The 25,988-nt window shown below is 32.3% G+C and overlaps 4 protein-coding genes and 1 long non-coding RNA gene across 7 annotated transcripts; 3 read left to right on the forward strand and 2 right to left on the reverse strand.

Annotated features, from left to right (window-relative positions):
- Positions 1-355: 355 nt before the first annotated feature.
- LOC105430278 (ataxin-3 homolog) lies at positions 356-2,729 on the reverse strand. 2 transcript variants are annotated; one of them, XM_011643768.3, is made up of 5 exons: positions 2,434-2,729; positions 2,156-2,320; positions 1,807-1,943; positions 1,333-1,487; positions 356-1,196 (listed from the first exon to the last, which is right to left on the reverse strand). In XM_011643768.3, the coding sequence occupies exons 1-5, from the start codon at positions 2,578-2,580 to the stop codon at positions 622-624; spliced, it is 1,179 nt and encodes a 392-aa protein (XP_011642070.2). In that variant the 5' UTR covers positions 2,581-2,729; the 3' UTR covers positions 356-621. The 2 variants fall into 2 exon arrangements, with proteins under 2 accessions (XP_011642070.2, XP_011642069.2); XM_011643767.3 differs by having other exon boundaries at positions 356-1,247.
- A 106-nt stretch (positions 2,730-2,835) lies between these two features.
- On the forward strand, positions 2,836-6,371 carry LOC105430277 (ubiquitin-conjugating enzyme E2 W). Its single transcript, XM_011643766.2, has 4 exons — positions 2,836-3,496; positions 4,071-4,421; positions 4,503-4,578; positions 4,713-6,371. Exons 1-4 carry the CDS (start codon positions 3,452-3,454, stop codon positions 4,724-4,726), a joined length of 486 nt encoding a protein of 161 aa, XP_011642068.1. The 5' UTR covers positions 2,836-3,451; the 3' UTR covers positions 4,727-6,371.
- Positions 6,372-8,904: 2,533 nt separating this feature from the next.
- On the reverse strand, positions 8,905-15,023 carry LOC105430274 (uncharacterized). Its single transcript, XR_016139395.1, has 7 exons — positions 14,727-15,023; positions 13,059-13,556; positions 12,815-12,934; positions 11,099-11,866; positions 10,955-11,009; positions 9,553-9,878; positions 8,905-9,419 (listed from the first exon to the last, which is right to left on the reverse strand). It is a non-coding gene; the product is annotated as an uncharacterized LOC105430274 (long non-coding RNA).
- On the forward strand, positions 11,209-14,535 carry LOC105430275 (peptidoglycan-recognition protein LC). The gene is made up of 3 exons (XM_011643763.3): positions 11,209-11,812; positions 12,779-12,922; positions 13,268-14,535. The coding sequence occupies exons 1-3, from the start codon at positions 11,209-11,211 to the stop codon at positions 13,786-13,788; spliced, it is 1,269 nt and encodes a 422-aa protein (XP_011642065.2). The 3' UTR covers positions 13,789-14,535.
- An 81-nt stretch (positions 15,024-15,104) lies between the features above and the next one.
- Positions 15,105-24,961, forward strand: LOC105430276 (TBP-associated factor 4). 2 transcript variants are annotated; one of them, XM_011643764.3, is made up of 10 exons: positions 15,105-16,706; positions 17,048-17,326; positions 19,250-19,366; positions 19,466-19,798; positions 20,112-20,288; positions 20,562-20,827; positions 21,196-21,362; positions 21,618-21,748; positions 21,898-22,080; positions 22,190-24,961. In XM_011643764.3, the coding sequence occupies exons 1-10, from the start codon at positions 15,684-15,686 to the stop codon at positions 22,457-22,459; spliced, it is 2,946 nt and encodes a 981-aa protein (XP_011642066.2). In that variant the 5' UTR covers positions 15,105-15,683; the 3' UTR covers positions 22,460-24,961. The 2 variants fall into 2 exon arrangements, with proteins under 2 accessions (XP_011642066.2, XP_011642067.2); XM_011643765.3 differs by having other exon boundaries at positions 17,048-17,263.
- The last annotated feature ends 1,027 nt before the right edge of the window (positions 24,962-25,988 follow it).

A 25,988-nucleotide genomic window follows, 5' to 3' on the forward strand; every position in this document is an offset into this window, starting at 1 on the left:
AATAAAGTTGTGATAAACTTAATTGACAATTAATTTATCTGATAGAATGCTTAAACTTAGCTCTTTATCTAATTTTTTCTGTTTTGTATAATAAAGTTAATAATTCTAATTACTAATTCTATTAATAATAATAATTCTAATTAATAATTCTATTTATACTAACAAAATACAGATATTTGACTAATCAATTGTCGACTAAATTAATCGAAACTAAAAACATTTTAATCTTCTTGAGTTTATGTACATCAAAAAATATATTATTGCAATTTTTTATTAGATGTCGATCTTTTTCAAATATATATTATTATAAATGAATACTTATATAACTATCCTCATATCAAAATTAACAATGAGATTCCTTGCTCAAACGTTTTTATTTTGAGAACGATTAGTATAACAAAGTTGAGAGAGAGAGAACAAGACGTCAACGAAAATTCTGTTCAGTTTCGAGGAACCGGAAATGTGCTTTTTTTTTCTTTTATAACCGATTTGACATAAGATATCTCTTATCATTAGTATACAAAGTGACATACCTTTCCGAGTTCAATTACTCGATCGTATAATTTATAATACAATGATTTGTTTAGTAATAGATAATTTGTGCAGAGTTCGCGCTTATTGTTAAGTGTTTAGCTTCGCGGGGGCTTCACTGTTCGGCGTCCTCGCGTAAATAAAATGATTCAACCGACGCCAACGTAAATCTTCGGGATCAGGTGTTGGTGGGGCGGTTACGCACTCAAGACTCAGTTGCAATGCTCGTCTCAACTCATCATCTTCATCCGCGTCATTCATCGAATCAGCTAAATGCGTCGTTTTATCATCGGTATGAAGATCTAGTCTCAACTTCAGAGTTTTGTCTACGTCGTCCTCATCGTTCTGCAAACTCATTTGCAGGGCTTTAGCTAATTGTACATTCTCGTCTTCCTCTTCGTCGCTCTTCTCTTCTCTGCCTTCGATTCTTATGGGAATTATCCTTTCGCGAGGTTCATCCGTGGACAGATCAGGTTTATGAGAGAGCGAAGATATACTTCTGATTGCACTTGAGGATTGTGGAACTTTTACTTCTCCCATCGCGAGCGCGGCTTTCAAGATTTCATCTTCTGCCTTGGTGCCTAAGCGATTGCCTTTGGATGTAATTTTTGATTCCGAGTTTGGATTGCTTTTCGTTGCGACTATGGGATTTTTCAGGAGTACATCTTCAGCAGGACATTGTGGAAGGGTACCAATAACAATAAAGATAGAATAACCTACAAGATAGATTTAGCGAAAAATCGATGTTATCGCTTGTTGTTACTTTTTTTACTTTGTTAGTTACTTTGTGTAACTACTTACCTTCTTGTAACAATTGAGCTAGGTACATCGTGAGGTAAGTGTCTGATATAAGTTGAGGCCCGCTAAGCATTGAATTTAAATTAAACCACTGGCTTCCGAGCTTTCTTATTGTAAACCAATGTCCTTTATAATTACAAATATATGCTCTCATCCGTCTGAAAATTATATTATCATATGATATTATCATGTATTTCATAAAACTATTATAAATGAAATTACATTTCTTCCTTTTACATTTTTCTTTTAAAAAGTATATAAATTTGCTTGATATAAAAAAAATACTGACATGAATTATACACAATTGTACATAATTATATAGAAATATTACTTAATTCATATATTAATTGTGTGTGTCGTTACTGTAATTGTTCTAAGAACAATCTTTTGGAAAAAGTGCTCTTTTGCAAGTGTAATAGAACAAAATATCACAAAACACAACACAAAGATAGACCCAAAAAAATCAAGAGAACCTACGAAGGATCATTTTGTGCCAGTAAAGCTGTCGGTTCCGTGCTGTTATATGGAATCAGTTCTAAACCCCAAACTTTCAAAGCACTGCTAATAACTTGAACTGAAAAGTATCCACTGTCGTCCATGTTTCCCGATGGTTGCTAAACACAAGAAGCAATTTGCTATTGTTACAAACATATCTGCTTGGCTTTTGGCAGGGAAAATAATAATAAGGCCATTTATATCCAGACATGTCAAAGAGCAATATTTTCTCAATAATTTAAAAGAAAAAACGAGGCTAGTTCATTAAGTGCTTTTATCAGTTCGAGTATTGCAATTCCAATAGACTTCATATCAACATCACAATATTTACCTCGAGAAACAGCTTGTAGTCCTCGCTGTCGACGCCCGACTCAGCCATCCGGATCCTCTCCTCCTCGTCCATCTGGTGACCAAAGTTCGCCAGGTCCACGGCATTGAAGTATGGGCCCTGCAGAAGCGCGTTCAAGCAGTGCTGGGCGCACAGGTATCCCTCTTGCTGGCGGGAAGAAAAGAAAAAGGGCTGTCACGAGAGAATGGTGAACGCGATTCTGATATTCCGGAAATAGACGCCGATTAAAACTTTCACGCGTTGAAATAGGTTTTGTTTACCTTCTCGTGGAATATACTCTCCATCGCGCAGTCCGTCCAGCGAGGAAACTGGAGGGAAACGCTAACCAGATTCCGTGCACGCCACAAGCACGCAATAATAACCGTAAACGTCGCTCTGTCGATCTCGGCCGCGCGAGAGAACGTCATTCACAAAAATATTTTCAGGCTACAGTCACGAACAAGCGATGATGATGAGCCTTCGCCGTTGATTTTCAAGTTACGATCGGAAACTCGATTCGAGAATGCGCCTTTAAGCGCGCAATGCGCATGCGTGCACGCCGCAGCGCGTCGCGTGTTTCAACATCCGCGATCTCGTCGCCGTCCACTTCCGGGGAGTTGAACGCGCGCACGTTTTTGAAGTGGATTTCGACACGTCTGGTATTCAAGTACGTCTAGTACGAAGTACGTCCATCGATTCCCTCAGTTCTGCCTCGCGAACGACCGTCGTAAATTATTGAAGCTCTCAGACAGTCCGTCGATATTGCGTCATTGCGCTTCGGTCACGATCAGGAGAGAGCGAAGAATCAATTCCGCGCATCTCGGTCGCGCGCTGCCGAACTCTCATTTTTACTTTTTTTTCTTGGGATTACCGATCGCGGCATCGTACATCCGCTTCCGTTGCGCGTTCCTGTCATATCGCGAACCAATATACCGTTGCGACAGTTATGTGTGTTGACGACGTATAATTCACGCGTGTGTGTACGTACGGCCGACGATCGTGCGCCCTGCATTTCGAGACGGAGCGGTGGCCGTGTCGCGCGTCGAATGCAGCTGCCAACGCCGCTGTCAGATCTCTAGCCAGCCAGCCAGTCGCCGGGACTGCCATTGCCACCGTCCGTTTTTCCAAGTTCAGCCCAGCCCGGCCCGGTTGTTTCCTCTTCCGCCTTCCGTTTCACGGGGATGCGAGACCGTGCGGGAACGTGAGGACGTCTCTCGCTTCTCTGCCGAGGAAGGTGCATAACGCGCGCTCGCAAAAACGAGCGCTCGCACCGCAAGCAAGCCGCGGTTATGTTTCTCGATGGAGAGCGCTTTAACGACAATGGCAGCAACGTCCCCGTCGAAGGTACGTCGATGATTTCCAGAGTTTTTTGCTCCGCGAACGAAACGAAACGCCGCGATGGATCGAGCGAGTGTAAATCGTAAGGATATTCGAAAAGATACCGAGGGAATGGGCACCTTCCCGTTCCCGACTCACAAAAATCGAACGCTCGACTTGGGACATTGCGGGGGGTAACGGGGAAACTACAACGAGAGTTACACACAGCGAATACAATCCGAAATAAATTAAAGGCGATTGTAATCTTCAAATTCGCGTTATCGGAGTACTGTCTTCGAATATACACAAATGTATACCGCTTGACAATTTTTCAATTTCTGTGTTTTATTCACTACTGTCTTATAAATAAAATAGTTTTATTTTTTGTTTGTTATAATTATATAACATATGTTATCTGGTATACATTAAAATAGGTATCAATGAAAATTCCTAAGACAAAAAATTTATATAGACATTAATGCATTTTCAAAAAACAGTATTATATTGGCAATGTGTTTTCTTGAACAAAGTAATTTCTTCCATAGTATTGTTTGCTAATAATAAAAGTCATTTTATTAAATGAACTCGTTTAATATCCTAGAGAAGACTGCAGAAGGAGTTGATGTCTTTAATACGTGAGCCTCCACCAGGTGTGCATGTAGATGGAGAATTGGCTGGACAAAACCTGACACAATGGATTGTCCATATGGAAGGTGCTAAAGGCACGCTGTATGAGGGAGAGCAGTTTCAACTCCAATTTAAATTCAGTTCGAAATATCCATTTGATTCGCCAGAAGTGACTTTTATCGGTGGAAATATCCCTATACATCCACATGTCTACAGCAATGGTCATATTTGTTTATCTATATTAACAGAGGATTGGTCTCCTGCTCTCAGTGTGCAAAGCATTTGTCTGAGTATTGTTTCCATGCTAAGCAGTTGCAAAGAAAAGGTAGGATATTTAGAAGCCACGCAAGTACAAATACATACGAGCATTAATATTTATTCATATATGCAAATATTTTTTATATAGAAGAGGCCACCTGACAATACATTTTATGTGAAAACTTGCAACAAGAATCCAAAAAAGACGAAATGGTGGTATCACGGTGAGAAGACTGACTTTTTATATATCATTAAATATGACTTCGAGTGGTCATTCCTGATATTTTTCTCATTTTGTCTTATGGGATATGTGCAATCATTTTTACAATGAAATTAACAGTTATGTTCTTTTTTTTAGATGACAGTGTGTAATATTGAAGATCATGCAAAGATCTTATCAACTTGTCAACATAAGATTGTTGGACCAAGTGAACATTCAAAATGGAACCTGATGCATTAAAAAATAGAATTTTGCATGTAATATTGGGTTGTGACAAAAATTTATAATAGTCTTTTAATGAAATTCCAAAATAATTATTACATTCATATGAGATACATGGAATATCTTTCTAATATCCTGTATTGTATGAGTTATTCTTTATTAGAGTTGCAATTTGACTGACAATTGACAGTCGAAGGCCAGCCTGAACATTTCTGATCCTTATCTTTTCAACATTATTTCCAATAAAATAACAATGTTGAAAATATTTTTTTTCCCATTTTCAAGTGGATATAAAATGACACAATCAGTTTGATTTATCTTATATTTACAAGCCACTTTTCAGAAATTTTATATATATATATATATATATATATATATATATATAATCAGATGGTCAAGCTACGCATTACAAACTTTCATCAGTTTCAATGGCACTTACAACGCTACGAACTTTTATTTCAACTCAATATTATATAGTAAAATCAATATATAACAAGAAATTAGAATGGGTACTTTTAAAGACAGACAAGGCTACAACATACTTATTATTATAACTATAGGATTAATGCAAATTGCGTGAGTTGTTTAATCATAAATTATTGCAATGTTGCTGATAGCATATTTTAATTTGTATAGAATTACTATTGAATCAGTAAATTAAAGCTAAAAGGAGAGATAGATAAGAAGGTATTATTTATTATTAAAACAATAATATATAAAGTTTTCTCTCTTGTTACTCCGAATTTAAGGAGATTCTGATGTATGTTAATAAAATCTTTGAATAAATTTAGAAATCGTAACAAATTAATATTTGCATACTATTAATATTATAATAGCTATATTTCTAAAGATTTACTTCCTACGTTATCTTCAATAAAAATTACGAATTATATTGAATTAATTCATAGATTACAAATTGTGAAAGCATCTTATTTAAGTATCTTATTTAAAATTCAATAATAAATACTGCTCTGTTGTGCAATAATTTATTTACAATGACGAAACTTAGAATTGAAAACTATTTTTCTTTCTAAAATGAAACGTTTTATGTCTCTCTTTAGCTATATTGTCTTTAATATATAATTTTACATTTCTCTTGCATTTGATTTTTTTTTTCTATAGACTTGAGGCTATCGCTTAGATTATATTAATGCTATATATGTTTAAAGAAAAATAGTGAGAATATTAATACATAACTCTTATATATATTAAACTTTTTAACATTTGTGCTTATATAAGCCAATTGTTTATTTAAATATATTTGAGACAATGTCATCGCGCTGCGTTCTTTTAATGAAATTTTGAAAGATATAAAAGTTTAATATATATAAATAATACATTAAACATTATTTTATGTAAAATAGGTTGGCATTCAAAGTAATATACAAGTAATATACATGTGAGATTAATTAATGACACTGCAATATCATTAATTGGCATGCGGTCTAAGAATATTCCTAAATTTTTGTGTCATGTAATCTCATAATTACATATATTACGCTAGCAAAAAACTTTTTGTACATTCATTAAAAGTGTAAGTTATGACGTGATATTAAATTTCTTAATAACATTTAATTTTTTTTTAGTCATTAATTCATCATGCCTTATATTAATAATTTGTCACTAAGTGTATGTATAATATACAAAGCACTTTTTCATACACGATGAAAATTTTGTAAGATAACTGAACAGTATCAAATTGAAATATACATAAGATTATTGCAATTACTTCATTAGACAATTATATATATTTGATGCTGCTAATATATTATTTCTTTATATTAGCGTAATAAAATGATATTTTATTCTTTTTATTTATTGAAGCGCCATTTATTTTTTTAAAATTATTTGTTAGAGAATTAAAAATAATTTATTTTATAATCTTTTATGTAATTTTTGCTATGATAAAATATTTTTATGTTCAAATATGAGTCTTAACAGTCAAGTAATAATAATTTTTATATAGAAAAATGCTATTAAGAGATAAGAGTTTATTTTGAGTTTAATTGAAAACAAAAATTTAATTCTGCTCTTATCTTAATCTCAATAATAAAATATTCTTATTAATTACAAATTAATATTAATATCACTTGATCTGTATTATAATATATGACAGGGAAGACAATTGTCAGATTATTATTATTATTGTTTAATTAATTTGCTATATGAAGAAAAGATGCAATTTGATATTAATATCAAAGAGAAAGCTGATATCAATAATTTGTGATGTCAATATAGAGATTAAATTTATATGTTATCTCAGATTAAAAGTACTTTCTTTAAACTCTGTATCTTCCTTAACATTATATTATTACATCAATTATGATTAATTTCTTTTTATCTTCTTTATCAAGTTGTCAGTAAATAGATCAAGACTAAGATCAATATAACTATTTCGAGATCTATATTCTGAGAAACGACTTTATCATGCTTCGACTATTTTCGTAATTAAATATTCTCAGAAGTAATAGAATCTCACAGTTGCATTGTATATCTTATATACATATGTAATAATCTTTAAGAAATACTAATAATGTTTATCAGTAAGTATCTCTTTAATCATGGTTATATGTGCAAATACATACGATATTAAAATGTAAATAAGCTTAAATCGTCGTTCAATAGCTCCCAGTTTGAAATCATTATAAAACTTTTATCCTTTATACAAATAATTATTAACAATAAATACATATTTATTTATACCTGAAAAATATGTTTCATCAGAGTTTCTAAAATCAATTTTCCTGAAAGGAAATTTATATTTTTGATTTATTTAACAATTACACATAGTTTTTGACTTCGCTCTTATAATTTTATATAATTAAGATGATATGAATAGTTCATTAGAATTCGATATATATATATATATATATTTTCTGGATGTTAGCATCACTCGTTATGATATTAAAGCTTCTATCTCGTTAACAAGTGCAATAGAGGGAGATAGTTTAATTGAGGAATTATCATTTTATACATGTATTTGTGCACTTATCATACATGGACACATCTTTTATTAATGTTGCGAAATTATTGTCAGCATATGTTTTATCATATGTTTTCATTTATTGGTAATTCACTATAATTATTATTCGTGTAGAATCAAAATAATCTCTATTGTTATTAATATAATATCTATATAATAATCTTGCATGGCAAAAAATATAGATAAAAAAAATATGTGCGCGTGTGTGTGTGTGTGTGTGTGTGTGTATAAGATTATTATATAGATATTATATTAATAACAATAGAGATTATTTTGATTCTACACGAATAATAATTATATATATGGTATATATATATATATATATATATATATATATATTCATGTATATAATTGTATATAATCTGTTCCGAGATATAGAAAGGCTTTTTTCAATTTCAAACTTTTCGAAAATTCAAACAAATTCAATTCAATATCAAATAAATAATCGCATGCGATATATATATTCTTTGCGCGTGACGCTAATCTTTCATATTTTTATTATTTGTATAAAATTATATGATAAAAATAATATAGACGTTTTGCGTTAATATTGGAAACTTTTGAATATCGATATGAAGATATGTATATTCCGATCTAGCTTCGCAAAAAAAAAAAATTGAAAAAATCGCATAAAGCGACGTTATCATACACGCACATAGCTGCAGTTATATCGCAAATAGAGTCATGGTTGAGAGAAAGAGGTAAAGAGTGGGGCCAACGATTTCCGAGCACGTTTGACAACGCGACAGCAGTGTCTGCTCCGCGTCGGATTGAGCAGAGATAATGCCGCCATTACGCGTATCTTGATTCCATCGGAAATTCATTTATCAGTGAACGCTTGACAAACAATTTGCGGTTATGGAATATATTTTTTTTTATATAAAAAAAGCGTTGCGTACATTTTCCAATATGTAATGTAAAACATATATTCTTGGATCGCACATTCATCGTGATTTTATTATAATACGAGGCGTGAACTGCAGTAGTGACGTAGATCGCATGTGACGTAGTGACCGCGGTGCCATCCGCGTATCAGCACGGGAATCCGAGGCATCATTCTTTGAATTAAATACGGGAATATCATACGAAGGGCACAGTATATTAGTTCTTGTGACGGCTTTTCCATTCTTTTCTTTTTTTTTTGCTTCTTTTCACGGACGAAAACAGGCACTTTCCGCGATTCCACTTCCAAAGCACGTCGTCCTTCAACAACCGCGTGGCGTCATCGCTGAAGCCAGTATCTCTCTGACAGTGTCGTAGGATCAACGAAGATAATCGATAATGGTGTGAAGCGAGTTCGCTCGTCGTATGGATTGTACTTTGTTCCCGCTTGAACAGCATCTCTGCAGCAAAAGGTGATAACGTGTCGAAAACCGCCAGGAGACCAGTGCGAATGAAACTTTTCTTTCTACGAAGCATTTTCCACGGTGACGACATCATGTCGTCATAGACCGATGGGTTTAGTGTTGGCAAAGTGATCGTCGCCAGCACGAACGATGATTTGTTGTGCGAGGTAATCCCGAGTATGAGTCAGCCCGATCCTTAATTTAGCGGATAATGTGAATTGTTATCGACCGCTTGTGCGGATTTCGGATGCCAATCACGAGCGATGATTCCCGGTCAATCATCCTTTCTTTTGCCTATAAATTTAAATAAAATACATGTGCATTCATGAAAAAAAAATATTTCGTTTCTACAGTTGATGTACAGATGAGTAATTTGTTAAAATACGACACAATGAATTATTTTTCACGATTGAAAATATAATTTCACCTGGGTAAGAATTAAGCCATGTGACTAATTAGAAATTTGCCATCGAAATTTGACATAGATAAGCGGAATGAGATTTATCGGCCAGATCGAACACGTAGCTTATTCCGCAGTAGAATATTTCGAATGGCGAAAACTTTATATTGCGACGTTAGATTCTCTTCAGCGTACGTGTATAATCAACGCTCATAATTTGTTTATGAAGAAATCAATTCGTTATAGATGTTTTGTATGCTTTTTACGGAAGATACCCATTGTTTTTTTTTGTTATTACTTTTGTCATACATACTTTAACTGATTCCATTGTGAATGACATAAATTTTTATAATCTGTAGAAACGGAGAAAAATAACATCAATAAATATATATAAATATAAATAAATAAATATATATATATATATATAAATATATAAATATATATATATATATATATATATATATATAAAACATATATATAAATATAAAATATATATACATATATAAAATGATTTTATTAAAACAAATATACACATGACTATGATTTATTACGGTTTATTTTTTAAAAATCATACAGTAAAAATTCCGATGTAAAAAAAAAAACGATTACGTATAACAGTATCCGTTGATGAATTGGCACTCGTAAAAATGTCTAATAATTTACCGAATTCTTAATGATTCATCGAAATACTGATTTCTAAATGTTATAAAAATTTCCATTGGATATCGGCACACGGATATTTTTAATATAAGTATAGTTTGCATCAACCCACGATGATAAAATGCGTATAAATATTCGTAATATATGAAATACGTAAGTACGATTCTTATCATGTATGCAGCGTTCGAACCTTGTTTCATCACAATCAATAAAGAAAGATAGATATTTGAGAAATTATTGGCTATCTTTATTGTTCATTAGATGTAAATCAAGAATGAGAGCTGCAAGAATGGCGCGATACTGATGATAATATGCATTCCGAACGCAACCTGAATAGATTGTTAGGATTACATAAAAAAATATTGATTTATTAAATTCTCGTTTAAAAGTCTTTTTTTTTCTTCTTATCTCACACATTGCCGTTTTTATTGCAGAAGCTTCCGACTTGTGTTGCTTTGATTTTACTGATTCTCTGTTCAATCGTGTTGTCTTTTTGTCAATATAATTTTTCTGATTGAAACATTTTATTATGTGAAACAAGGCTCAAACAGGCATATTCGATCAGAAACAAGCCGTTGCATCTCTTAATGATTTTATTTAACGATAAAGAAATATTAGTCAAGTCTTAAGTATATCAACTTTTTTCAAATTTTAAAAGAAAAATTTGTAAATATGATTTTTCTTTGAAACTTAAACAAAATTGCAAAAAATTTTGTTTGACTGTTTTGAAATAAAGATATTATTTTATAAATTAATTAACAAATCTTACATGTTAGTTACAAGAAAAGGATCGCATTTCCAAATCAAGTATTTCCGCTGTGTTCCTGAAAAAAGAAAGAAGAAACAAAGAATATAAACTATTCATTTATATTCTAACAGAAGTGAAAGAATTGCAACGATTTGACGAATTTACCTAAAAATTGCATAGCTGTTTCTTGACAACTTCTCTGCTGCATGCGGTGTATCGCATCTTAAAATATGCTTGATGAAGAAGAAACTAAATTTTCTACGTAGCGCATTGGCATGGTGACATTGGTGCAACAGCAACAGCAAACGCTCGACAATAATCATCAGTGTCAGAAGGAGCAAGACCACGCGAACGCTGTTGTGTCCGCTGAGAGTCACGCGGTCGACAAGTTTCACGACGAGGCTGCACGTTTGGAAAGGGAAATCGCGGTCGTCGCTCCAGGCAATGCTAGCGTTGGAGGTTCCTCTACGCAGTGCAGTGACGTAGACGAGGACGATGAGGAAGAGGAGACGGACATTGAGGAAGGAGGTGGTTGGATTACAAATTTGCCGATATCGTCTACCATCGTCCAGCAGCATCAATCGGTCACGACCACAAACGGTGATGTCGTCCTTCCCAACGCCGACCCGTCAAACTTCGGCGACGTGTGCGTAAAGAATTCGACGAACGTACACCTGGGTAACAAGACCTTCTATAAGGGTCCTGTTACTATAAAGCAATTCGTTTACACGAATCCCATTCCGATCAAGGATGAGACCATTTCGGGCAAATTCGACGCCGACCGCGTCTCCGACGTTAAGATCTCGAATTTGTCGACGAGCAAAAACGACGAGGCCACTAATCAATCCATTTTTCCACAAAATACCGAGTCAAATAAAGGTAATAATCGATGCTGTACAATAGATAATTCAGATCCATTTTAGTTTTTCCTTTCTGAAACAAGCATGTTTAAGAATAAAATTGCCGGGAACATTGAAAAGAATAGATCTCTTCTAAGTCTTTGGACGTCTTCTAATAATTCTAGAATTTTATATAATAAATTTTCTACAATAAATCGCAGTTCAATAAATTTAATTATAACAGTTAATTATAACGAGTTTGTTTTGAAATATAGACTTCCTCTTTAAGCGTGTTACATATTGATTATTGAATGTATTCAGTTTTCCGGAGAACATTATATGCTATATAATGTCTGCAAATAATTCAACGAATAACATTTTCAACAAGAGAGTAAATTTGATAAGATTAATAAATTAGTATATTTATTTTATATATGGAAAATCAGTAAATTGTAACGAATTTATGCATATTCAAATTATTATTCCGTTTTAATTCCGTTTTTTTTTTTCGAAATGGCTTCGATAATTTTTTTAAATACAATAATTTCATCAAAACCATTCATCTCAAGTTACTACAATTTTTAAAATCTATTTCCCTGACAAATGTCATTTACTCTTTTAATGTTGATTTCATCATAACTTTGTCAGAATATAGAGCGAGTTTATGATTATTTATTATCAATTATCATTGATATTCTAGATCGAAATTTGTTTATACATTCTATTTATGCTACAAGAATTATCTAACATTCTACAATGTAAGAACTATTTTTATCTCGACGTATACGTATACACGTGTTATTCTGGGATAGATTAGTAAGATATTGCATACCACAAATTATTGATTATAAACTGTTGATTATAAATAAAATAATAGAATAATAGAATAAAATAATAAAATAATAGAAAACATTTAAAATCGAACATCATTTAATATAACTATAATACTATTAATTATTAATAATAATGAAATAATTGTTCTAACAGCTTTTTATAATTGTTCTAGTAATGCAATGGCTCTGGACGTGGAAATGTATCTTACCATGCCTTCTAACTATAATAATAGCTGCCATAGTGATTCTTACTGTATATTTCACTCATCAGCCGGGTACATCGGATTTCCCGGATATTCCAGACTCATCGATCACAGGTAATTGTTCATCTGGAAAAATTTTTGTTTTGCAAGCGCCATATGAGATAAACATCGTGAAATCTGTATTTTGTATTCTACATTTCAAACTTATTTATTCATCTATTTTAGAAAATATAAAAAATATATTTCTTACTTTATTGTATGTAAATACATTTGCATTCTCAGAGAATAATGTTCCAGATTTTATTTCTAAAGCATAGCGCACGCAATTGATTATAATAGTTATATTCGATGTTAAACAGTTTATAATTAGTATGCATTATGTTTCTTGATATATCCTTTGTATAATATATTCCATTTTATATATTCCTTTGTATATATATTTCATTTTTATGATTACAGGTGTAATAGGAACTTCGGTACGTTTCGTCGAGAGACAGGAATGGGGTGCGCAGCCACCCTCAGAACCCTTGAAAAAATTGCAGCTGCCAGTACCATACGTAATTATTAGTCACACCGCGACAGACTTCTGTTACACGCAGTCAGCGTGTACATTCCATGTGAGATTTGCTCAGACATTCCATATCGAATCTAGAAAATGGTCAGACATCGCCTATAATTTTCTCGTCGGGGGTGATGGTCTTGCATACGTTGGTAGAGGCTGGGATTCTGTCGGCGCCCATTCCTTTAACTATAACAACAAGAGTATCGGCATTTCTTTCATTGGTACATTCAATACGGTTGAACCGCCAGAGGTGCAATTACATGCTGCGCGAAAGCTCATAGAGATTGGTGTAAAAAATGGGAAAATCGCGGCTGATTATAAATTATTAGGTCACCGACAAGTTTCGAAAACTTTGAGTCCTGGAGATAGTTTATATAAAATAATTAAGGAATGGCATCATTGGTCACCTCAACCTTGACCCGATAGAGGTTTAAATTATAAATCAAATGATTTCTGAAAATGTCCAGATTCCTATTTTTTGAATATATGATTGCTGTCTATTTCAAATAGCTAATTCTAGCAAGTTTGGAACAATTGGTTGAAAATATATTGTGAGCTTACTCCTGTTACAAATTATAAAATTTTTTATATTTAGATGTCAATGAAATCACAGAAAATTCAGTCTTTATAGATTGAATTATAAATAAATGTGATTATAATAGAACAACTTAATTGATGAATCGCAAGAAAAGAGATGTTGAATATCAGAATAACATTAAAGATACAAAAGACATTACATTGTTTAAATTTTGATGAATTTGAATTGAATTGGCTAAGTAAATTTGTTGATATTGAAAATCCTTATAGAAATATATATTAAATATGACAGGAGAAAATGTGTGTGTGTGTATATATATATATATATATATATATATTTTCGGTAGAGAAAAATTTCTTGATAGCAGTCTTAAGACAATCAACCACACGTATGTGTCAAAAACTGAGATTATCCAATTTAGTTTCTGTAAAGGAACAAAGATGCCAATGTGACAATTACTATAGTGTACTTATAGTATGCGACATTTCATAGTTGCATTAAAAATATATGAATCTGGAGATGGAGATTAAAATATCTCGTATATATTATTATACAAAAAGATGTAATATTTGTACATTCCACTTATTATAGTCTTTTTTAATAAAGAAACACATAAGTCACATCTAATTTTTTCCCATTGTTTTTCCACTTGTCTTTTCATTAATGTTAAATAATACAGGTATAGGTTAATTGCTAATTAAAGATCTGTTTTTTTGACTGACTGGTGTATACTTATATTTAAAATGAAATAGAGATACATTTGGAACTTAAAAGCGAGAAAAGAAATTTTAATACAGTCAACAATAAAAAAAACAAACTTTAATCGTTGATCGAAGTTTGGCGATGTCACTTCGAGAATTGAAATTACATGGAGTTAGACCAATCAGAATGTAAGGAACAAGGCCTCATTGTTTCGATTGATCGTGTCCTGTTGAAGCTCGATTTACGGATTGTAATCGAGGAAAGCAACGCGCAACGGTCGACCAATCAGAACACGTTACGTAGCCGGAATCGCTTCCGGAAGAAAAACGAAAAATCTCCACGGTTTCGTTTGCACGTCGCTTTCCACGCGTTTTCATTTGGCCTGAGTCTGCCGAGCGGAGCTTCAGAGACCTGATCATGTTTTTTTTTATAAAACAGCCGCGATTTCAAGAGAGTGAGATTACGTTAACGCGAAAAAAACATTGGCTTTTGGAACGCGTACTCTTCTTTTTCAAGCAAATACGAAAAGGTGCCATTGAATCATCCCGTTAAATGATGATGTGATGATCGAGACTTTTCGAGAAAGTTTTCTTTTTCCTTTGTCCCTTGCGCGACGTCACGTGGTGCGTGCGTGTGATAATCATGACTATCGTGTGGCGGGTATCGACGCATACGCAGGGTGTGCGTGAACCGCGTGTCGATTGCGCGCTTCGAAGGCCATTTTGGCGGGTGACGTGTTGCGTGCGCGCCGCCGAGCGGCCATAACGCGACTCGCGGTGCGTGAACGTGAACAGCATATGCGGCACGCCGCGAGTTTCTTCGTGTATGCGCGAAGTGTGCGGATGCAACGTGAGCATCGTGAGCGCGTCGAGGATCGGGCGAAGTACGGCGTCACGCGAGATGCCAAGGAAATGTGATTGGCGTCGGACGTACCGCCCGACGGTAAACGTAGCACTCATTGCGTACGATTTTCCGCCGCGCTAGGTGGGGGTGGGGTGGGGGGCAAGGCACTATGGGAGCAATTTACGACAGGCGCATGCGCAGATCAGTTTACAGTTGGAGCTTGGAAGAAAATGGCGTCAGCTAAGTTTCTGGAGGAAGCTCTGAGCACGGATGTCGATGAATCCGCAGTGAACGCGATAGTAGGCTCCCTCGAGACGCAGCTTGTGACGTCCACGCCGACCGTCGCCGGCCATCAAGTGAATACCGCATCGGTCAGCCAGCAGAATCACCAGGTGAACAGCGGCATTTCCAACGGGGGCACCATCACCGCGGTGCAGCCACAGAAACATGGGGTCTCGAACGGCGGCAACGCGACTACTGTGAACAGTCTAATGACTCAGGAAGTCACCAAGTCGATCACCACCAGCACCCTGCTGCCCGTGAACGTGGTTACCTCGAACACAGTGGCGCCACAGGTAATCACCACGCAGCAGCAGCAACAGCAGCAGCAACCACCGCAACAGCAACAGCAGCAGCACACGCAACCGCCAGGGATATCTCCCGCTACTTATATCAATCAAGTAACGACCAACCAAGTGTCTAGTAATCAGACTACACATATACCGAGCTTGACCAAGACGCACGAGCCAGTCAAGATCATCTATCCCACAGTCGGGCAAGTGATAGCCACCACGGGGGTGGCAAATGTGAATAATAAACTTACGTTTCCCGCTCAAACTGTCGGGCAGTTAGCGAACGGTACTTTAGGTATAACGTCACCGGCAGTGCTTCAGACCACATCGAACGTTGTTACCAATGTCGGTTCTGTCAGTCAGGCAGCCAGCCAAACGGTGACCGCAGTGAATAAGCCGACAGGGGCAGCTTTAGTGATTAAGACTAGTGTAGCACCTGGTGGCATGGTTTCAGTTCCAATGTCTGTTCCGGTCTCGGTGGCTGGCAATGCAGTCAGCACGGCATTACAAGCTAAAGCTGGAGTTACTTCGACAATAGTACCCAGCAATGTTCAAATCCTCAATGTAAATACGATGCGTCCCGCTACGCCAGTAACAGGGCAACAAGCCACTAAGCAAGTTACACCAAGAGTGGTGATTGGGCAACACCAATTGGTTGGAGCTAGAGCTGGAGGTCCAGGAGTAAGGCGTTCCATTTAGTATTTCTTGTTATGATGAATAAGATACTTTTTTTTACCTAGTATATACAAAATAAAAAATATTACAATTTACTCTTATATATTTAATTGCATACTTATATTTTTTAGCTTAATTAAATAAATTTAAAATATATATTTTATTTTAAAAATTTAAAAATTTTTTAGAAATATATATATGAAATATTTGTTTTGCTTTGCTTTTATTCACTAATATATAATTATAATTTATTTATCTAACAATTATTTTTTATTTATTTACTTATAATTAAAGGTAAAATATAAAAAAACGATGAAACTTACTAATGATCATTATTTGCTTTTTAGATAACCTTACAGGCACTTCATGGCCTTCAACCTGGTACTCAAGGTCATCTGTTGTTAAAAACAGAGAATGGACAGTATCAGTTGTTGAGGGTGGGTCCAGCACCAACTGCGGGTACTCCCACTGGTACTGCAGTTACACCGAATAGTATAACTGGCAATGCAGTAGTTGCTGCACCATCACCAGGCACTACTTATCGCCTAACTTCAGTGCCGACTGTAAGTAGGCTGAATACTCAGTTCACTGGCCCACCACTCGCCACCCTAAGAAAATCTGTTCAGGTGACGCACTTTTATACCTCTTACAAGACTCGTTGTAGTGCTACTGTAGATATATTATTAGTTTGTGACTTTGTTTTCTGTGGAATGGTGTTATCAGTAAGCCAATATATATTACGTTTATATAATTTGGATTTTGTCCAATAATTTAAAATTTTATTACGATCTGAAATTTTTATTATTCCTCTTTATTTATTGATTGTTTGCAAACATTTCGTACATTATTATATTTAACGCACTGTACATAGAAGCATTATAATTTTTATAATTTTTATCTATTCTGAATGCAAAAGTTGTATGAGTAACTTATTATGTGCCATTAATTTTTGATAAATTTTTTATTATAATTTTAATCCACATATTTCATCCATTTATTCTAAAAATTTTAAATAGCATAATTGATAACATCTCATTATTAGCTTACTTTTGGGATGCATCTCTCTAGTAGTATGCCTTGAGTTTTATGGAGTGCAGTAAACGCATTAAAGTCCAATGTCTCTATCAGATTTAATTGCATGATTTATTTGGTTAAAGGTGTTATGTAGGAAGTGTTATGCTAGATAAAAGATAAATTATTTTAAAAATACAAAATCTTTTAGAACATTTATCTTTTATATTCATTCCTATATTCTTTATACCACACACACCGCGCGCGCGCGCGCGCGCGGTGTGTGTGTGTGTGCGTGTGTGTATGTGTATATACACATATACATGTACTTATACATATATATGTATATACACATATTTTTTCGGAACTTTATTTTTTGTACTGATATAAACATATGATTATATTATTCAAAATTTAAATGAAATTATTATATATATATATATATATATATATATATATATAGAGCTATAAAAATCTATTTTTCAATTATTATAGAGAGATCACAACAATAGAAAGATTTTAAAAGACTCTGTCTCTTTTTCTCTCTTTCTTTTTCTAATACATATTATTCTGAATAATGATATATAATAACGCAATTTAATTACAAATTGGCATATTGCACAGTTATTTTTGAAAAAACTTTATATATTTTTTGATGAGTTGAAATTAGATAGGAGCTGTATATTATTAAGCAAGCTATTGAAGTGAAACGATCAATGAATATTTTTGGTATATATTATTTCAATAATATATTTCATAATAATGCCTACAATTATAAAAAATTGTGAAATATGAGTCTGTACAAGGTACAAGTGCGTCTAAAGAATACGTTCTAATGAATTAGTTATATGTATAGTGATTTAATTATAGTTATAAATACTGTTATATGTTTTAATATAAAAATGTCTATTTATTAATGCAAATTATTAACTTATATGAAATTATAAGAACTTATGTGTTAATGGTTATCTGCAATAGCTATGAGTTAAAATTTTTTTATAGAACTTGTTTATGTCTGAATCTTGGCATGCATGTTGGAGAAATAGATGCAATTTGTAATTTATCAGGAATGTAGTAATATAGAATTTTCCAAAGTTCTAGTTGCATGTAATAAATAATGAAAATAGATAATAATTTTATACTTTTAAAAAAACTTTTTTAATTCACATTTTTTATTGTTATATAAATATATATAAAATGAATGACTTTTAATTGATGTGTAATTTCAAAATTACATTAATTATTGTATGAGAAAATATTATATATTGTATGAGAAAAAGTAGGAAATATATGCTATAAAGATTGTCAACAATTCTATTAACAATTTATCCCATTGTAAAGTTTATTTTTATTATTATAATTCTTTTATAATTAAATTTATTTTGTTGTTATTTATGGGTTATTATTATTATTTTTGCATGCAAATTTTTTGTTAATCAATCATTTGAGCATATAAAGTTAGTTCTGTAATTTATGGATTTTAATTTTAATATCTCTGTGGCACTAATGTATATTGTAAAAATATTGTATTGCTGCAGACTGTTGCTCCTACTATTACTACTTCTACTACGACTCCAGGAACAGTGACTACAGCACCTACAACTACTTCTGCACCAACGGCTACCACTGTTCAAACAGTTCAAACATCAACACCGGTATATATATATTTCATATAAAATTCCATTCTACATATAATACAATGATTTAGTTTTATATAGCATGTTTAAATAATGGTATCTCTCTCTTTTTTTTAGCGTCAGACTACTGATAATACCAAAGAAAAGTGCCGTAAATTCTTAGCGAATTTATTAGAATTATCTAGTCGAGAGCCTAAAGCAGTGGAACGTAATGTCCGAACTTTGATTCAAGAATTGATTGATACTAAAGTCGAGCCAGAAGAGTTTTGTGACAGACTCGAAAAATTATTAAATGCTTCACCACAACCATGTCTCATCGGATTCTTAAAGAAAAGTTTACCTCTTTTACGACAGTCACTTGTTACCAAGGAATTGGTCATAGAAGGAATAAAACCTCCTCCAGCTAATGTTGTTTTTTCTATAGCTTCGGCTGTTCCAACTGTCACACAGGTAAAAGAAATAAAAATATAATAATTTTAAGAAATATACAGTCTTACAGAGATTATCTAGAGACTTAAAAAAAAGAATTTAGATTTTAATGAGCAAAATTTAAATATTTGTTTTTAAATTAATATTTTCTGAGATATTTTTAGATAACATGCTTTATTTGTCTTATTCTGTATAATCTATTTATAATCTAATTTTGGATAATATTTATAATATAAATATAAATAATTGTGTGAAATTGTTATAAGATTATTTTATTTTTCAATTTATAATTATATGTTATTATATATTGAAAGTATATTATTATATATTGCAGCAAACACAATTCAGACCTGCAGTAGCAGTGGCTGCAACTGTTCCTGTAACTGTTGCAGCAACTGCAACAGCAACAACACAAGTGAGAGTAATGACACCGCTTCCAACAGCAGTAACGGCAGCTGCAGTAGTTACAACAACAATTCCGCGGTCTGCTCAATCTATCCCACAGAGACTGGTAAGATTATTATTTATCTTTTTAAGTTCAATATATATTATATCTATATACAACACACACAACAATTATTAAATCAAACAGCAATTTTTATTATATATATTTGTTATACAAACAATTGTTATTTTTTTATTAATATTTAATGTTTTTATTAATTAGATAATGAAATTAATGACAAAATTAAAAAATTGTTTTAATAACATATTAAAAGTATTATTCAAGTTTTTTGTAACTTTTATCTTCAGTGGAATGTACGATAAAAATGATATACTTTAGGTTCGACCAGTAACGACGGTGGTTCGTAGTCCTACCGCGGCATATACTGTGAAATCGACAGTAGCAGTAACTGGAATTCGCCCCACTGCCCCTGTTGTGCAAAAACCACCCACAGTCACAACCACGGTTGTAAAAACAATTACCACTACACAAGGCAAAACACTCAATACAACTACTACTGTTAATAAAGCCGTAGTGCCTTCTCTTGTTCAAAAACCGGCTGCAAAGGAGAAAGAGAAAAAGACGTTTTCATCAGCAGGATACACGTATGTTTTATTGCTTAAAGATAGTATAATTAACTTTATAAGTAAATTAGTGGATAAATGAAACAAATAAAGAAATATTGATATAAAGATAATGCATATCGTGATAATGCATATCGTAATTATTATTACAAAAGATTCTCGATATTAGAAATAAAAATTAAAAATTAATAAAAAAGATTAATGAGAATCAGACGTGGAAATTAGTGCGCTAATGATCTTTGAATATTACAATATTACAATAATCTTTATTAATGATACTTCAAAAAGAGTTTCTTATGTTTTGTGCACTAATTTTTGCATTTTATTCATTAGTTTATTTTTTAGTTTTTGTTATAAGTATATAATACAAAAATATTTAATTTATTTAGGGCGGATGATGACATAAATGATGTAGCAGCTATGGGCGGTGTTAATCTTGCAGAAGAATCTCAAAGAATACTCGGTTCTACAGAATTTGTTGGTACCCAGATACGATCCTGTAAAGATGAACTATTTTTGCACATGACACCATTACAACAAAGAATTAAACAAATTGGTAATTTTATTTTTCTTTTTACTACTTTCAAATACGAAATTCATCTCTTGTGAAATAGAATTTGTAAGACAAAAAATTAATAGAACCGATCGGGCTGGAACTCAAAATTCTTCGTTTACTACTCGTAACATTTAATCTGCATGACTACGATTCGTTATCAATATTTGTTTCTGTTCCGAATCTTCTTGTCACTTAAAGACTGCTTATGGCTATCATCTAAATATATGAATTAGTTCTAAGAATATGTTGTTTTAGCATCCAATCATGGATTAGAAGAACCCAACCAAGAAGTAGCAGCATTAATCTCCCACGCTGTTCAAGAGAGGTTAAAAAATATAGTAGAAAAGTTAGCAGTCATCACGGAACATAGGATAGACCTTATAAAAGTAAGATTTGAGAGAAATATATCATTTAACTTCATTTTTTATATTCTTTATTTATATAGACATGAAACATATCAATTAAACTTATTATCTTGAGTTGTAAATATTTTGAGTTTATTTTTCTAATATTCTTTCTCTTTGATTATTTACAGGTTGATCCTAGATATGAAGTAACACAAGATGTAAGAGCGCAATTAAAATTTTTAGAAGATTTAGATAGAGTTGAACGTAGAAAACATGAAGAACAAGAACGAGAATTACTTTTACGTGCTGCAAAGAGTCGTGCGAAAACAGAGGATCCAGAACAAGCAAAATTAAAGGCTAAGGCCAAAGAGGTAATATACAAATATTTATAATTTTCTACTATAGATTTATATATCTGATGTTTACATAAATGTTAATATTCAATATTACAATTTATTTGAAATGAACAAAATATTTTAGATGCAACGTGCAGAAATGGAAGAATTGAGACAAAGAGAAGCGAATTTAACAGCTTTGCAAGCCATTGGCCCACGTAAGAAGCCTAAACTCGATGTGGCAGGGTCGACCAATAGCACTCCTGGCACAAATGCATCAGCGAGTGGATTAAATAGACAAATGCCAATGAGACCACGTTTGAAAAGAGTAAACTTCAGAGATTTGGTATTTCTTCTCGAACAAGAGAAAGAAACGTGTAGAAGCACAACACTATATAAATCGTACTTGAAGTGATGCACTGTGAAGGGCAGGAACTTCAGTGATCCGCCCGAAATCTGGCGCTCTATCTGCATGGTCTTGTATGAGCTGGCCTCCATGGATCGTGCGACGTTATTCTACGTTGCAATGTATAGTAAGTTATTGAGAATTGCTATATTACTGCGATGAAACCTATTGGGAATTGGCTTGGGATTCCGCGTACAGTTGAAGGTAAAATTGTTTCCACCATGTCGATACTAAGCTTCCCTATTGTAAATGACTGAACATTTTTTAAATGTAGTATACGTTTTTTAAATGTAATATAATAGATCGTTCTTTATTTTTCAACACAAAATCGCATCGATGAAAGGAGTGATGTGTATGAGCACATGTCTTGTGATTAGTCTCTATATAGTCCTTTGGCGAGAGAAAGAAAGAGAGAAAGGGAACGCTGTGTGTAACCATATAGAAATTGTTATATGGGTGAGTGAATATATTAAAAGTGAATGAGTGTACATTGTCATTACGTATAGGGATTCGCTGCATTGTAATACTTGACCTATACTTTTGGACACTGTAGCGCTAGTGTAAAATAAGCAGGTTTTGTTATAATAGTAAATCGTATTTTTGCAAACTGTAATGTAATAATAACGAGCACACTGTCCAAAAAGTATGGAATAATTTGTACAATATCTTACACATAATTACTAAATAGTGATAATTTCAATGTTGGTACAACAGAATATAGCTACTCTCCACCGGAAGTTGGAATTGTTATCAGTATATTATGTTGTATATTGCAATCAACATTTTCAGTGTTTATAAAAAAAATTAGCTGTTACATTTTTTATTAAAGAAATATTTACAAAACTAAGAATAACCAATATTTTTTTGATTGACGTTAATTTAATTATTTATATTTCCTTCTCGGAATTTTCGTGCGGATTCTGCTATGCTACCAATAAACTTTTGCAGAAATACTTTGCATAATCAATTAAGACAAATTAAAAGCGAGTACCTGATTTATATGTAAAAAGTAGCCACAAACGTGTATGTGGGTGCCTGAGATCATAGAGAACAATGCTTAAAACATTCATTAATTTTTTCATTATGTCGGTTTATATTATATCATTTATGTGTTCAGTATATTCTTTCAACGCGATCAGAAAAATCTAACATGTATGTATTTTGATTAACCTTCATTTATATGTTGTATCATTTTCATCATATTGTGAAATTATTTGTGCAATATATAGGCACATTTTTAATATATGTTTTTCTCGTGTCAATTATATTTTTACAGTACTCTTAATTAATCTTTCGTATTCTCCAATAATTTCTTTATTAAGATATTTTACTTTGTGCTTCTTCCATTATATCAATTTTTGATATAACGATTTACATTATCAAAATTTATATTATTAATTATATTGAAAAAAATTTTGAGATACTTTCGAGTACTGCCAATCTTTGAAATGCCTATTACAAAGTAGCAGTATGTCACCTTTATTACTAATCCATATTTAAATGTTGATTAGATTATTTGGTATATAATGTTTACATAATTCTATGCTCAATATCGAATAATTTACATCAACATTAATATTTATTACTTTAGCAATTTCCTATTTGAATGATGAGGCACAATAAAATAATAATTCTATTATAATATATTCCGACGTATGATAACATCTTTTAGCTTTCAAATATCAGTAATCAGAATAATGAATGGATGCATGGAACAGTCATCATTGTTAATTATTATTATATGCAGTACGTAATAGCTTCAATTACTTGATGGTTTTACATAAAAAAAGACTGAAGGAACATAATGTGTAGGAAGAATATTTGGACATATATGAATTGTAATGTGTATTATAGCACAAAATTTATGTAATTGAGAAAATGATATCAGATATATAGAATTTCATACGTCTGAAGTGTTAATATGGGAGGGATAATTGGAGGCGACATAATTGACGTACGTATATGTATATAAGTATTTCAATTTATTACTTTTTCTGTCATTGCAATAGATTTAATCATTTTTGAAAGAATTATTGCGAAAATTTACGCATTTATGCTGAACCAGATTTGAGCCAAAAAGAGTGTCCATCTGATCTGTTTAATTAATATTTAAACGATCTATCGTGACAGAAATAATGGCAATGTGTATATCTTCTGTAAATAAGTCGTTTTTAATAACTGCATTATTTGGGAAGCGTTCGAAATCATCATTATGTACCAATCTTTGCTGGGCACGTCGCGTATAAAAGAAAACTTCACTTAGCTATATCGTTCCTCTTTGCAATTATTATACTATTTTTTATGAACTTGAAGTAAAACGTAAAACATACATAAATCATAACGTTCTCTTTACTGCCAATAGTTGGAATATTAATATATCTATAAATAGAAGAATATAAAAAACTAACAGTACATTACAATTTTGGTACATTATGATATTTTTATAAATTGTACTGGGTAAGCAGTAAGCGTGAAATAATAAAATATAAAACAAACTCGTCGAAATGCAAACCACATGTCTTCATTTTCTAGATATTATCTTTAGTTTTATAATCTATTAAAATATTTAATAAGAATAAAATTTTTCTTTTTTTATATTTTTTTATTACAAAAGCTTTTATATTGAATTGATTTTCTGAAAAAATTTTAATGATGAAAATAATTGATTACTATAATATTTTATATAAATCTTAATTATGTTTAATTGTTAAATTAATAATTTAATTTCTCTTAAATGTAATTTTTTAAATATTTTTAGAATATTTTTAATAATATCTATATACAACTGTGGATTTTGCTACTTGTAATATTGACACATATCTGGCACGGGTACATTCATAAAGTCCGTATGATTTCTTTTGACTATCCGAACATTTTTTCCATTTTGGAATATTCGTTTTCTAGTGATTTACATAAATAAATAATTTATTTTTTATATTAAAAATTGCATTAGTGTGTCATAATTTTCAAAGGATTTTATTAACTTTTCTATCAAAATAAATGAACCATCATTTCAAAACATTTCTCTTTCTATGATATTTTAATCTAAATAGAAGCGAGCAATATGTAATGACAATGACAATTATTTATTCATAATCAACAGAATGCGGAAAAGAAATAGTTTTATTGTGAAGCAAAAATAAAATTTTAGAGAAATTGTAGACAAAATTTTAAAAAAATGAATGCAATTTGAAAGCAATAATGAGAATTTTGCAATTTAATACGATTTTCTCTTATTGTGTTTTTAACAATTTTCATTTTAACTTGTATAAATAAGATCTGATAAGATCATTTACCGCATTACTAATTTGTTATCTATCAATTTAAACAACGTACAAGAGTTCTTCATCATGTGTAGCTAACATCGAGTTGATTTTGCATCTTCAATGAGAACAAGATGAAAGAAACCTGAAAGGAACCTGGCATAAAATACCAGATGTGTTATGAAGTATCGGCCCGCGGCTTCTCAGTTTCTTTTTTCAGATGGACAATGACGGTAGAAGTCGGTTCGTGGATATTCTCGAATTTCAAGCCTGTC

The sequence above is a fragment of the Pogonomyrmex barbatus genome, unplaced genomic scaffold (genome assembly GCF_055798465.1).
Source record: "Pogonomyrmex barbatus isolate J1 unplaced genomic scaffold, ASM5579846v1 scaffold2, whole genome shotgun sequence".
Classification (NCBI taxonomy): Eukaryota; Metazoa; Arthropoda; class Insecta; order Hymenoptera; family Formicidae; genus Pogonomyrmex; species Pogonomyrmex barbatus.